Source organism: Notolabrus celidotus, chromosome 10 (genome assembly GCF_009762535.1).
Source record: "Notolabrus celidotus isolate fNotCel1 chromosome 10, fNotCel1.pri, whole genome shotgun sequence".
NCBI lineage: Eukaryota > Metazoa > Chordata > Actinopteri > Labriformes > Labridae > Notolabrus > Notolabrus celidotus.
In genome coordinates, this window is record NC_048281.1 from 16,723,548 (window position 1) to 16,738,118 (window position 14,571).

At 39.9% G+C, this 14,571-nt stretch overlaps 1 protein-coding gene across 3 annotated transcripts in view; it reads left to right on the plus strand.

The window, feature by feature from the left end:
* The window catches only part of grb14 (growth factor receptor-bound protein 14), a 34,519-nt gene extending 24,850 nt beyond the window's left edge, over positions 1 to 9,669 (plus strand). For all 3 annotated transcript variants that reach the window (XM_034693587.1, XM_034693589.1, XM_034693588.1), the window contains 9 exons: positions 73 to 210; positions 3,993 to 4,103; positions 4,212 to 4,307; positions 4,656 to 4,718; positions 6,793 to 6,909; positions 7,237 to 7,306; positions 7,392 to 7,479; positions 8,225 to 8,318; positions 8,432 to 9,669. In XM_034693587.1, the coding sequence (XP_034549478.1) occupies positions 73 to 210; positions 3,993 to 4,103; positions 4,212 to 4,307; positions 4,656 to 4,718; positions 6,793 to 6,909; positions 7,237 to 7,306; positions 7,392 to 7,479; positions 8,225 to 8,318; positions 8,432 to 8,578 (924 nt within the window). In that variant the 3' untranslated portion in view covers positions 8,579 to 9,669. The remainder of the gene's footprint in view (positions 1 to 72; positions 211 to 3,992; positions 4,104 to 4,211; positions 4,308 to 4,655; positions 4,719 to 6,792; positions 6,910 to 7,236; positions 7,307 to 7,391; positions 7,480 to 8,224; positions 8,319 to 8,431) is intronic.
* The last annotated feature ends 4,902 nt before the right edge of the window (positions 9,670 to 14,571 follow it).

The following is a 14,571-nucleotide window of genomic DNA, read 5'->3' on the forward strand; positions in this document are numbered from 1 at the left end:
GGCTCTCATTTTGTAACTAAATGTGTTGTGTCACATCAATCATTTGATAAAATATTTCTCTACACAACACAGACATTTCTCAACACCAGCTCATGTCCGGAGATACACGGACACCTCCATGCCAAAGAGCAAAGCAGGAAGTCATGGAAGAAGTTCTATTTTGTTCTGCGGAGGTCGGGGCTTTATTTCTCCAATAAGGGAACTTCAAAGGTTTGTAAAACAAAATTATAGAAAGCTTTTTATTACATAAAATTAGGGATAGGCCGATTATCGGCGCCGATATTCGGCATTTTGACACATATCGGCATCGGCCTTTTTGAAAATCCGACGGCCGATAAGAGATTAATTTAAAACTGGGTTATTTTGGCTCTGATGCAGCCGCACCTCTAGGTAACTCCAAGTAGAGCATACACCTAAACCGCTAAATTCGCTAAATCACGTGGCAGATATGACACCGTCTGCGGAAACCGTAGCCTAGGTTGCGTTCCATTTCTCCTGCAGTTTCTCATCACAGGGGACGAGCTGAGCAGTATCCGTTGTGGCCCCTACAATTACTTGTGATTTAAAACTCCTACAACCCCACTTCATAAACACTGAAATAACCCCATAAAACAAAGAGAAGTGAAAGATTAACATTTCAGTTATATTGACATTTTGGAAAACTTTATGTACTGTAGAAAACTTTAGGGAGCTATTTATTTGTAGGAGCCTGTGAGCTCCCTGCACTTTGTGTTAGAATTTTAAAACAAAGATGTCTAGTGTCTAAGATAAAAAAAAAAAAAAACTTTTACATGTTGCAAATCTCAAAAGCTGTTTAATAAACATATGCTTGAAGGCATTTAAACAAAGTTAAGTGTTGGTATTTGTTTTATTTATTATTATTTCCCCTTTTACTGCAAAGGAATATCGGCTCCAAATATCAGTTATCGGCCTCCTTGACTACTAATAATCGGTATCAGTGTCGGCCCTGAAGAAACCATATCGGACTATCTCTACATAAAATAGAAGTGTTCCATTGCATGCAGCCCTAGTTTACATTTCATTGGTTCATTTAGTTTTTTCTCTTCTTGAATAAAATGCATGTAGAGAGCAGCAAACATCTATGAATATCTATAAAGACACATCCTCCTCCTGTTTGTACACCGTGGGGTCATTAGTTCATCCTCTGTTTAGATCTCTCTCCTGCAGTGAGAGGGCAGGGGAACAGGTTGAGCTTGATTTTTCCTTAGGTCAGCTGGCATAGCAGCCAGGCAGAAACAGAACTCTGAGCACTGCTGACAAGGGAAGCTTATACCTTTGCACCAGCCATGCCAACACAACCACCTCTCAACTGCTTTCATTTCCTACAACAGTAGAGCTTTTGTTGTCGACTGCAGCGAGGCTTTGGTATGGTGCCCACTTTTACTCTTGCAGGTTTACCATTCATCTGTAGTCACAGTCGGACACATAGCAAGTCACTCAGCACAGACACTGACGGCTGTGGCATTAACTTCAATAAGGAAGTGGGAACACTGCATTTCTTAACAACAGAACAATGAGAGTCTTTGTGTTTTTTTTTTTTGTTCTTGGAATTGTATCTATGGCAGAGGCAGGCTGCTGATACTGTCTTAACGCAATGTATATCAAAATATTCCTTATCTCCCACATCAAAGAAACAGAGGTGAGCCGTGTGAATGATCTGACAGGATTATCACTAGTGTGTGGTAATTATCCACTTTTTTAGCTGCTTGTTCATTTCTGCTAGCAGCCATTCCTAGAAGTAAAAACTTTCTCACTCACTTATATTATGTTGTGTCCTCACATTATAGTTGCATCATAAAAGGAGTGGAGGAGACAATATCCTGGCGCTGAATTTATTTCACAATCAATGGTTATAAAGCAAGTCTGTGCAGGGGATACAACAGCTGGGCAGAACAGGAGCCTACTGTATTGGACTGAATACTGTATGAGTCTACACAGGGGCGTCACCAGGAATTCTGGGCCCCCTGAAAATATATCTCAGTGGGCCCCATCACCACAGCCAACCCAACAAAATATAACATTGCTGAGCTAATAGGCCTAATGGTTTATTTGCATTAAACAAAATATATCCTTAAAACTATCCTGGTTAACTGACTCAGATCTAAGCTACATATCAATATTATAATTTTTTTACAATTTCTCCAAATGTAAATTGACCTTCAGACTGTCCACCTCTTTAAACAAAATTATTTAAAGCCAAGTGACTTGTTGAATAACAACAAGGGGGCATTATTTGGTATAATCTAACCTCATGAAGTCAAATAAAACTCTGAAACCTGGGGTGCTGGTGGCCGAGCGGTCTAAGCGCCCCACATACAGAGGCCACAGTCCTCGTCACAGGGGTTGCCGGTTCAATTCCCAGATGGTCGACCATCTCCTGCATGTCTTCCCCCCGCTCTCTACTCAACACATTTCCTATCTCTCTTTAGCTGTCCTACACAATAAAGGCAAAAAGGCCAAAAAAGAAAAAAGAAAACTCTAAAAACCTACAGTTTACTTTCACTCAGATTCAGCCACACTTGATAGGCAAATATGACAATTCCCCACTTTAGGCATGAGATGCGCATCTCACGGAGCCGTGGAATTCTGAATGTTTGTTTATTTATTCAGACAATTTTAGTTTTCTTATTGCAGTTATAACAAAAAAAAAGAAAAGCGTAGTAGAAAACACATTTTATTTCAGGCCATGAAGGGCCCATCTCCCCACTTGGGCCCTAGGTAGTCAGTCCCACTTTTCCCCCCACTACAACGCCCCTGAGTCTACATATCACAAGCTCCACACATTTTAAAATGATGTCACACCTCTTCAAGAGCTAGCTCTACAATTTGCGTCTATAGCTGTCTTTTGTTTTCCTGTTATTTAATATTGAAATGTGTTGAACAATTATGCTAATTCCAGTGTATAAACTGGTTCATGCTTTGAAGTACTACATCATGTTGAACATGTCTGTACTGTATTCAAGTTTTACTTCTTTACTTTACTTACCAAAAGAAATAAAAAGTGCAGGTAGAGCACATAAAGTTGGAGAAGTTAGGCCCTCAGACTGTAACGCTCTACTAATCTAATCTCAGCTCAGCTCCACTCAGGTTCAAAGCTTGCACGTTGACCAAAGCAGGAAAATCTTTAGACCACTGGCTGCTGCTCCCCTCAAGTGACGAGTGATCATGAAGGGTGCTCTCACTGTAAAGATAAGTGGCACCGTCTACTGTTGTGAACAGATAGTAGCATTCAAAAGACTAGACCCCTGATGTACCATGATCCAACTTTTAAGGACATGCTTTGGGGAAAAAAAACATGTCTTATATTCAGGTCAGTACAATGAGTCTGCCCATCCTTACCTCAATCTGTTTGTCTATGATGATGTTAATCCGTTCAAAGTCTACAGCAAATGGCAAAGTGCTTTCAAGTGTTAGTTTTTGTGCTCTAGCTAGCTTGCAGCCACACCAGTCATGCTGGGTTTGAACTAAACTCCTGACATGTTGGCCCCCATGGAAATGGTTGTTCACTTGGGCTACTGCTTGTCTTTTGCAGTATAAGTGATCAAACCAAAACAGCCAATCAAAGAGCTTGGTCAGTATTCAAAGTGACTTATCAAAGTAAAGGATGCTTCACTCTGTCTATCCCTTCCTTCCTCCAAAGTAAAAGTCAACCTGAAAAGTCAGAAAGTGTTGAGCAGTTACAAGTGCTCGTCACTACCACATGCTCTTGGGACTGCATTAAAGGTTTTTCCTCTCCCAGAACAGTTCTGTGCACTTCAATAACTTGCATGCGCCTGTTTTTTCTGTATGAAAGACAACAAAAAAAGACTTAAATACTGGCACACTCAAACAAAGACATTTCCTACATCTAAATCCCTCACACACAACAGATTCACAGTGTTGTGGAGAGCCAAAATTTCTATTTGATGTTGCATGAAAGTTCAATTTTGTACAGCTCCTTTGTTGACTTATGGCCTCTCTCTGTGTAATAGGAACCGAGGCATCTCCAGTTCATCGCAGACTTCAGTGACAGTGATGTCTACACCGTGCTGTCAGCCAAAAAACTCCACGGAGCACCTACAGATTATGGCTTCTGTGTCAAGGTACCCTTTCTTTTCTGCAGTGCCAAACGAGTACAAAAGAAGCAAAAGAAAAGTATTGATTCCCAGCGTGTTGATCTGCTTTTGTCTCCCTGTGACTTCTTCCTACAGTCCACAAAGTGTTGCTCAGCCCGGGACTTGAAGCTGCTTTGTGCAGATGATGAACAGACCAGGACCTGCTGGATCACAGCCATGCGCTTGTTAAAGGTTGGCTTGCTGATCACTAACTGCGGGTGATGTCTAAGAGGAGGAATGCTGAGTCAGTGCTCGAATCAGATTTAGCTTTGATTGGAGGTCAAGGGAAACTATTGAGTGTTGCTGGATTAGCACTCCCACTCTTTATAGAAGCAGCATGTGTTCATTGTCTGGATATCTGCTGGATACAGTTTAGAGCATTAGTCACTCTCCTGCCAGGCTATAAATAATTTACAGTAAAGCACAAGAGCCTGTGGTCTATTGGTCTCTGCTTCTCTTCGTCTATACAGCTCAGTCTATTGAAAGTAATGACAAATGAAGACATAGAATTTAATATTCTGACATTTTCCTTTGTTTCAGTATGGGATGCAACTGTACCAAAACTTCATTCAGCCACACCAGAAACAAAAAGCTTCACCCATGGTAAGCAGGAAGGTCTGATTTTTGCCTCATGTAACGCACTTGTAAGGAATTATATGGTTACATCATTGTTTTAAATGACCAATAAGTCAACAAACAGAACTGAAACTGAAACAACTAAAATGATTGTTTAAATCATTGGGCTTCTATCAGCACACAGTGTTGTTTTTTACCAGCAAATTCTGCCTTTAACAAACCATGGTACTAGTCAAAGTAGGTTACCAAAACAATGATAACACCACTGAAGCATATATATTTTATACACACACTTTTAATTTATGCAGCTAGCTGGGGAACACGGTTATGCATTTAGCAGATGAGTGACATATTTCAGTGCAGCAGAGTTGGCAGTGAAAAGACCAAAGCTAAAAGACAAGTGCATTTCGGACTGGTTATCCATCAGGTGGTCTGAAATGCAACACAAAGTCACTGCTCAAGTGCTCCCATATGTTGGATGTTTAAGTAAATGTTTGCTAGCTAGTGCATCACACCTTTATAAGGCAGCAATATCTCAATGTGTATTTATAGATCATTCCACTGCCCCATGGTGACCAAACAAAAATCAATTACAGCAGCTTTAAAAATACATCTTCATGTGTTAAAAATATGTTGTAGCTAACACTAGCACATAGCAGTTTGGTGATAAAATTACATAGGACAAATGAGGCACCTTCGGTGTGTCAGTGTGGGTTTTGGCTTCCCAGAATAGCCTCAGACCCTGCTGGGAGTATTTTCACCGCAGTGAATGCAACCTATTTCTGGCTTTTGCACATGTTCATGAACCCTCTGCTTTCTAAAAATACACCGTGATCAGCTGCTCTCAGATTTAACAACTCATCACCTCTTCTCTGCTGTCGGAGGGTCATATGTGACAAACAGCCTCGCCAAGAGGATTAGCTACAGAGATGGAGGAAGAACATGAATCTGCAGTCTGAAAGATTTAGCTAAATGTGCTACCTTGAGAAAATGGCTACACAGGATCACTGCAGAGTAATTAGAATCTGCATTTGAATACAATGTAGAGTTCACACACTTAGAGGCCATGATAAGGATATTTACATAATTCAAACTGGGTCACAGTGGGTGAGATGACTGGGAAAGCCTCTATCCTCAAATAAACACTGCTCTTTTTGTTTTTCCACTCGTTCAAATTGTGAGCTAAGCAGGTGGTAGGTGGGGGGGGGACATATGTGGTAATTTAAAAGCTTCGTGGTAATCCTGATAAGAGGAATTTTCTTGAGTGTGTGCAGTGAGTCACTCACTTTATGGTTGCTTAGAGGACTAAAATGTGCCCATGTGTCATTCTTTTCAAAGCCACTCTAATCCCTTTTCACTGGAGCTTTCTGTCTGGAATCATCTAGAAGTGATGGAGATGGAGTCATGTTACTCAGACACTAGATGGCAATACAATACTGTCAGAAAGTACAAGTCAGTCCACTTCTCTAACTGCAGTATCAAAAAGAAATCTGACTAATGTAGAAAAATCTTTGGGAATTTTTGGGGGCTTGGTATAAGGTAGCTTAATCCTCCTGTTATGTTACGGGTCAAATTGACCCTTTTTAGACAATATATGTCTTTCATCCAGCTAAATGCAGCATACAAATCTGGGCAGCATGTGACAGAAGAGGTGTTGTGTTAATTTATCAACATCACTTCATAAAAATAAAAAGAATAAAAACTTTAAATAAAATGAAACAAAACCTATGTCATGTTAAACTATTGTATTTATATTTAGGGCTTTCCAATGTACATTAAAAAAGTTTTAACATTAATTTAAATGAAAAATGAGTGAGTTATCCTCAGTGAACCATGATCTGTGAGAATTAAAGAACCCCAATGGACAACATATTGATTTAAATGGTTAGTAATGGAGTTAAAAATTAGATTAAAAAAAATGTGTATTGGGATTTTTTTGGGTTCTGACACTTTTAGATAATTGAATATGCCCGGGTCAAATTGACATCTTCAGAACATTCCTGCTGTTCCAGAGAAAGGAACATAACAGGAGGGTTAAATAAACTAAATCATGGTTGATTATTAATAAAAAATACAACTTCATTATTATGTGTTATTTCAGAGAAGCATCTCGGAGAATTCACTGGTGGCCATGGACTTCTCAGGCCAAAAGAGCCGGGTGATTGAGAACCCGTCTGAGGTGCTGTCTGTGGCTGTAGAGGAGGGACTGTCATGGAGGGTAAGTCAGGGTATCACTCACTTAAACTGTCCCTAGTATTCGCTCTATCTGAGGAACAACTGACACAGACTTTTACCAATACTGTACTTTAAGAAAAAAATGTGAACTAGATTAGAAAATGTTAAACTCTTGACATTTTAAAAGCTTGAAATTCTGAATGAAAAATGTTGATCAAAATGTAAAAGTGTTATTTCTACATCTTCATCATACCTATTATTATGGAGCGTAACAAATCATAAATAATATGTTACTTATTAACAAATCAAGAATGACATCACACATTAACTTTGCATTACCACGACTTTAACTAACTCATATCTTCTGTAGAGGAAAAGCTGTCACCGTCTGAGCGGCCACGGCAGCCCCTCCACATCACAGAACTCCATGTCAAGCATAGGTGTGTGGGACTCCAGTTGTGATTTGCTGCCCATACACAAGTGGAATAAATATCTCATAACCTATTGACTCTCTCTTTGCTTCAGCCCTACATTTGGCTCAGTCCTGGTTCCACGGCAAACTGTCTCGAGATGAGGCTCAGCGTCTCATCACTCAGCACGGTCTTATTGATGGGTAAGCTGTTAAACTCAGCATTTAGTACTTGATCCTCAACATCAGGCTTTTTTTAAAGATACACTTCATTATTGATACACATGTAGGTATCAATAGTATTTTTTATTCTTACTGTTTAATACATTTAATGTGATTTACATTTGAATTTCTTGCACAAGAAAATCAGGTATTTAATATCAGAAGTTGACCATCTAATAACACAATAATGGGTGGGTTGTAATATATGACTCATTGTGCAGAGTAACAGGTCTTATGAGAAACATTTAAATACTGTTCATTTCTGTGTAATTATAATTTGAACATCTGTTTATATCTTTACATTCCTACATTGATCACACTAAAAGCAAATTGCAAGAAGCAAAAACACTAGATTGACAGCTCAGTTTAGGTTTGGTATGTTATTTTTAAGTATGATGCCAGATATCTGTTGTTGGTTGTCAGAGTGTTGAAGATTACATGTTAATATCAGTGTATCATTTTTTTTTTTTTTTATTTGAAGTTATATTTTTGGGCATTTTTGCCTTTTTTGGTAGGATAGCTGAAGAGAGACAGGAAATGTGGGGAGTAGAAAACGGAGGAAGACATGCAGCAAATGGTCATGGCCGGGAGTCGAGCCGGCGAACTCTGCAATGAGGACTATAGCCTCTGTATGTGGGGCACTTAGACCGCTAGGCCACCAGCACCCCAGCCTATAGTTACAGAGAGGACTTAGAACAACAGTTCAAATCTTTCTTTTTGTTTTCAGGGTGTTTCTTCTGAGAGACAGCCAGAGCAACCCTAAGACGTTTGTGCTGTCACTGTGCCAGATGCAGAAAATCAAACACTTTCAGATCTTACCTGTGAGTACAGACCACTGTTAGGATATACAGTACAACTTTTTTTCGTCTTCTTTTACTGCCTCTAAATATAAGCCACTTACTAACCTGCCTCTTGTGTGCGGTGGTTCCTGTAGGTGGACGATGAAGGGGAGTTATTCTACAGTCTAGATGATGGCCACACGCGGTTCACGGACTTGATCCAGCTGGTGGAGTTCTACCAGCTAAACCGCGGCGTGTTGCCCTGCAAGCTAAAACACCACTGTGCCCGGATCACCCTGTGAACAAGGGACCCAGGAGACCCCCGAGGGGCCTGCATGCACCTTAACTCCAGGGCCTTTGTGGACAAACACTCCCAGTGTTCTCGTGCCTTGAAGAAGAAACACACAGACTCACTGAGCAGCCAGGCTGATTGAAACCACTGTTATCATTCAGCGTAGCATTCATCCACACCGAGGCACATGCTTCCTTTTCCCTTTAGGGGGGAAAGCTGGGTTTAACAATAGACCATATAACGACTGACGACATGTGCTGAAGATAATGTGCATCAATGAGGGACACTTTTGTTCTTGTTGAGTGACATCATAGCTGGGATGAGTTTTAGAACATTTCAGTATACAGTCATCATGAAAGGCTGTAGGTTATGGTTTAGAAAAGCTGATGATGGTTGGATCCAAATGGCGGAATCCTTTTTTCTAGACACAATATTATACAGGGAATCACAGTAAACAACACCTCTGTTCTGTTCAAGTAAAACTAAGCTATCATATGTTCCGTTGATCTCAAAGTATTCAGGTATTTTTTAAGAAATCACCTCTCAGGAAGTGTCACTGTGCATGCCCTGCAGGAAAGCAGACTGAGACTGATGTAGAGAGAACAAAAGAGAGGTAAAAAAAATGACACACAGCTTAGCTAACCTGCACTGTACATTTGTTTCAGATCTTTGTGATTAAATGAAATGTTTGCGTTACAATTTGTGAGCTTGCTGTCAAGCCAGAGCAGTCTGAATATTTCACCATCTTTAGACGGAATTAAGAGAGATGTGTGACTGACTGTGATCACATCTGAATCCCTTGTATATTGAAATCTAGGTTTTATATTTTCAAAGTTTCAGGTATAGAATTTACTAAACATGTTTGTTTTTTTATTATCATGTTGACATTATTCCCACTTCTGGTGGATATTAAGTGTCATATATTGTCTGTTTTTAAAAGCCAATCATTCATCAGCTTTTAATACAAGCTATTTTAAATTAGAGACACGATTGGAATGACCACTTTCATTTTTTGTATGAGCTGGATGACCATGCTTTGAATAATGAATGTCAAAAACTGCAAATGGTTTTTATATAAAAACAAAGTCTGTTTTTAGTGCATGATTGTGTCTGGATTATTGTCAGACTTACACTTAGACTTCAAGGTTTGAGTGATGTCTTTAGTTTTTATTGATGTGTAATGCAGTTCAGTACACGGCACACTAAATCCAAAAGCACAGATGATATCTGGGACACATCTAATCTTAAAATATCAGAACTGTACATTACAGTCTATGTATGGTAAAAAGGCCATAAAAGGGCTATAATCTTTAAAATAGAACGTCCACCTGAGCCTCCTCATCACAGTGGGGTGCTTCTCTGCTCAGATATATTTCTATAATAAACACAGAAGTCCTGATTTTTTAATGAGGTATGTACTTGCAGTAGTTTAAATTATCCATTCTTAACAGTACACGGGACACATTAGCCTAACATTGTCAAGTATGATTTACTGGAACTTGTCGGCCCTGCATGTATGCAAGTGCATAATCTGCTGTTGTGCACAGACACGGCACCAGCATATAGATACTTTTTCTAACCACTAGATGGTACTACAAGCATTTTGCTTGTGCTTGTCAAGGTTTATGTCTGAAATCATAATGCATCTGGTGCAATTTAAATTACATAACACATGTAGAGAATGTTACAGAGATGCAAGTTACATTCATGTCTGAAAAGATTTATCTAAAGCTGCTCTCAAAACATTACACTGAGCATCTAACATCATAATGTGCATGCAATGAGTTATCTAAGGTTTCAGTTTTAGTAAATAAAGATTGCATTCAGCTTGTTTTTCCCTAACAACAATCCTTGGTTTGCTCGAATAAACAATCTATTATCACAGGTGCAAGAAAATAATTGAATTAAATAGCATTTTCTTTTCAGCTGACTTTCAAGGCACAAAACAATATTTTTTTTAAACTAGTGTTGGAGAAGATTTTGCTTTCCAACAAAACAGCAAATGGCAGAGTGTCTTGTCTTGAAGCCTCAGTGTTAAACAATCCTCTCTGATGTGATACAAACACATTGCCCCTATACCTCTGCTGCTCTACTTCAATAGCACGTTTTTGAAACAGTGCTCACATCCAGGGGAGATGTGTGCACACAGAGAAGTCTTAAATGCACCCCTGCTTCCGAGGTCCTGTGCTAAATGTTGTTTTGGATGTATTCCTGCCATTGATCGGAGTCTGGCTGCAGGGGGAGAGATGGCAGCTGGGAGAAACTGCGCTTCCTTTAATGAATTCATCCAGCTCCATCCTGCCCAAACGGCCTGTGGATACAGTGTTTCTCCCAGTAAATAAAACCTCTCTCCGCTCTGTTTCGGCCCTCATGGACAACCACCACTGTTCCTAACACTTCTCACCACTCCTGCCTGCTCTCTCACTCATATGACTTCAGGTTTTGCACTCGAGAGTTTCAACTTAACTCTGTTCTCAAATGCCCCTCTTGTTGTATTCCCCCAGTCTGTTTTCAATTATCGGGCTTCGCTGTCTTCGGCCAATTACTGATTATCTCCAATGAAGTGAAGACCTTGCTGTTTGCTCTGCTCTTGATCCACAAAAGGGCATTATCTGGGCCTGGGTATGAGTCTGGGTAGAGTGTATGAGGTAATGAGGGAAGGTTTGTTTGGGGGATGTGCTAAAGTCAAGGTTAGAGGCTTAAACTGTTACTTTGTGAGGAGCTCTCCCATCAGGAGTATCTTAAGCTGGAAGCAAATACAACAGCTCCTTACTGTGGTTACAGTGGACACAGTGAACTATAACAAAGATAAGCATAGGTCAACACAAAAAGATATTAAATAAGTAGGGACTTTTTCCATCTGTTTCACACACAGAAGCTAAATGGTGGAAAAAAAGGACCAAACACTACATACAGAGTACTCTGGCAACTATAATGTCGGCTGCAATGTGGAGGTTGTAGTCCTGCTTTTGCATATTTCCTTTGTGCAGCAATAAACATCCAGTTTTCATGGACACTGGCCAAATAAGCTAAAACAAGAATGTTGTTTGAATAGATTATAGATAGAAGCTGCATGCAGAGGAGGTCATGTAGGTGGATAGGATGCGTTTCCCCACACTTTTCTTTATATATAACAAGAATTCAGTGGGAGGATTTCCTATCTACAGAGTACAGTTCGGCCATGTTGAGATCAAAATGGAAAACTGGACTTACTTTTAGTAGATGAATGCAGAGACAACCACTGTACCGATTATTTTTATGTAATACATCTGTATCACACCTCTTATTTTTAAGTGAGAAAGCTATTTTTTGACTCTCATGCTGCACAACTCTTTGTCACTTTGTCATGTGCTGTATGTTAGATTTTTAAACACAGATTTAAAAGCAAGGTAATTGCACTGAGTATAAAGATGTTTTCCCAAATTTCTCCAAAAATGTACACTTTGAAATGGTTTGAAAGAATAGTTCTTAATGCAGATAACACATTATATACAGAGAATTATCCCAAAATAACAGCAACAAAGTAGTGAAGAGGTATTTTCTTGGTGTATTGGGCATCCATGCTCATGTATTATGCCTCAGATAATTGCCCAGACAGCGCTTGCTCCATAAACCGCCTTCCTAACCTCTGATACATTTTTCTGGGGGTCCTAGAACCGGCAAACGGTAAGTGCCAAGCTTTGTTAATTACAAGGATAACACATACACTCGTCAAATAATGGATGTGGTTTGCAATTTCAAGTTTTAATAATCAATTACTGGCGGTAATTCTCTGTGGAGTCACAGGATAGTCATTAAATCTCAAAAGGCGAGACACACGCAATGTAGCTTTTTTTTTTTTTCTCAGAGCCCTATTTTTAAATACATAAGGGAACTGGGTTTGCTTTAATCCAGTGCATTTTGTTGCCTTATTACAATGTAAAGTAGCTCAATTAGACCTAGACAGCACAGCTTGTAAAATAAGTGCTAAAGACAGTGAGTGATGAACGGAGGTATTAATGCTTATTCCTGCAGGAGCTGATAGGAAAGATGCTCTGCTACAGTAACACTACACATCCTCTTGTTTTTTCTTTAATATGAGATATTGCTTTTATTAAAACAGCCTGAAGTTTCCGTCTTTTGTTGCACGGCCTGTGTAACCAGCATTTTATGATCTTTGCAAACAGGTAGATGTACTGGTACTGAATCAGTGTGTTCTCTTTTTCCAGCAGGGTTCCTGTTATTGTATTTTCAGTCCACCTTCAAAGCTGAAACATTGCAGAGGTTCTTCATGACCTTGAGAAATTAACATGGGAGGACTGGCTCTACTCGGAGGGAGCCCTATAGAGGCCACGTCCCCTCCTAATCCCCAGTTGAAAGGCATACCTCCACTGCTCGGACCAAATCGCCACATCCAAGCTTTAGCCAAGTGTTTACATACTATCAGACCACATCCTGACACACATCAAGACAAAAATCAAGTTTAACTCGAATTGCTCTCTTTGTTACAGATACAAGCTGCGGAGGCGTTTGTGAGGCTACACATCATAGTGTGTTCATAGCATCAGAAGATAACCTGACACACGTAAGACAAAAATCAAGTTCAGAAAATTCTCTTTGTTGTTATAGGCTTTGATGGTATTTGTTAATCCCAGCTAAGTGGTATGTATATGCTAACAAAACTTAACCTAACGCACATCTGAACCAAGCGGCAACCTCCGGTCTAAAAATATGAGTCCAATGCAGAAGTGCTAAAGACTGCAGTTCATCGAGGATCTGCTTGAGGCTGGCTCCAGAAGTACAAGAAGTCACATACACACCAATTCAAAAAAGACGATCTTTACAGCAGAAATAAACATGTTTACAGCCTGGTACAAAAGACGAGTGTAGTCTGGACAGCTCATTTCTCAATCGGCACAAACTGTGAGTGGGGTGAATTTTTTTTCTAACACAGCAATTTTGGAGATATTTACATTCCAAGTCTTCCAATGAGAGGCATAGCTGACTTGATTGACAGGTGGGAACACTGTAGCTGTTGGCTAGGAGGCTCAAAGCCCACCTCTTTATGTCACAATCACTCAACAGCAGCAATATGACTGCCGAGGACAATTGGCCTCAAAACAGCTCTTCAGAAACAGATGGGTGACGTCACGGATACTACGTCCATATTTTATACAGTGTATGATCTGAACATAACGTTAAGACTGATCTCTTTGATGTTGGTATAGGTTTCAACCATGTTTGTGTGCATAAACATCACAGCTAGCTTGCTCTTTACAAGCTATTAGACAAGATCCTGATAGATAAGACCAAGTTTGAGTTGGACTGCTCTCTTTTGGTGATTGATATTGGTTTCAAAAGAGTTTGTGGGTAAAACAGCTAACAGTGCATTCATGCTATCATAAGATAACCTGACACTTGTAAGACAAAAATCAAGTTTAATGTCGTTATAGGGTTCGATAGCGTATTGTTTACATAAATATCCCGGCTAAGTGTTTTTCTGATATAAGACTCACTCACGAGGATATACGTATACGCAGTGGCGGTTCTGGGGAGGGGCCAACAGGAGCCAGTGCCCCTGTAAAACTGAACCTGGACCCCCTGTGCCCCCCCTCCACACCAAACAAATATTATACAATAAAAAAAGCTTCGGTATCGTGCCGATGTTACAGGCGGAACACATGCGTGTCGTACTTGGTTCCAGTCCCTTAGAGCGCTTAGGGACTCATGTTGAGTGTAAACATCCAAACAGCTGCTGTCAGTCTGCATTTACACAGTAGTACATATGTCTAGTATATAGAGATGTACTGTTTTTCCAGTTTGTTCTCAGCCGGTCCTCGCCCTTCTCAGTCTCTTTTGTCAGGGTTGAATGTGTCCCTCTGAAAACACCCTTGGCCCCAGCCTGGCCCCCCAGTAAAATTGGTCTGGAACTGCCACTGGATATACGTATATAAAGATTAGTTTAGACTGCTCTCTTTGATATCAGTATAGGTTGTAATGTTGGTTGTATATGAACATCCCAGC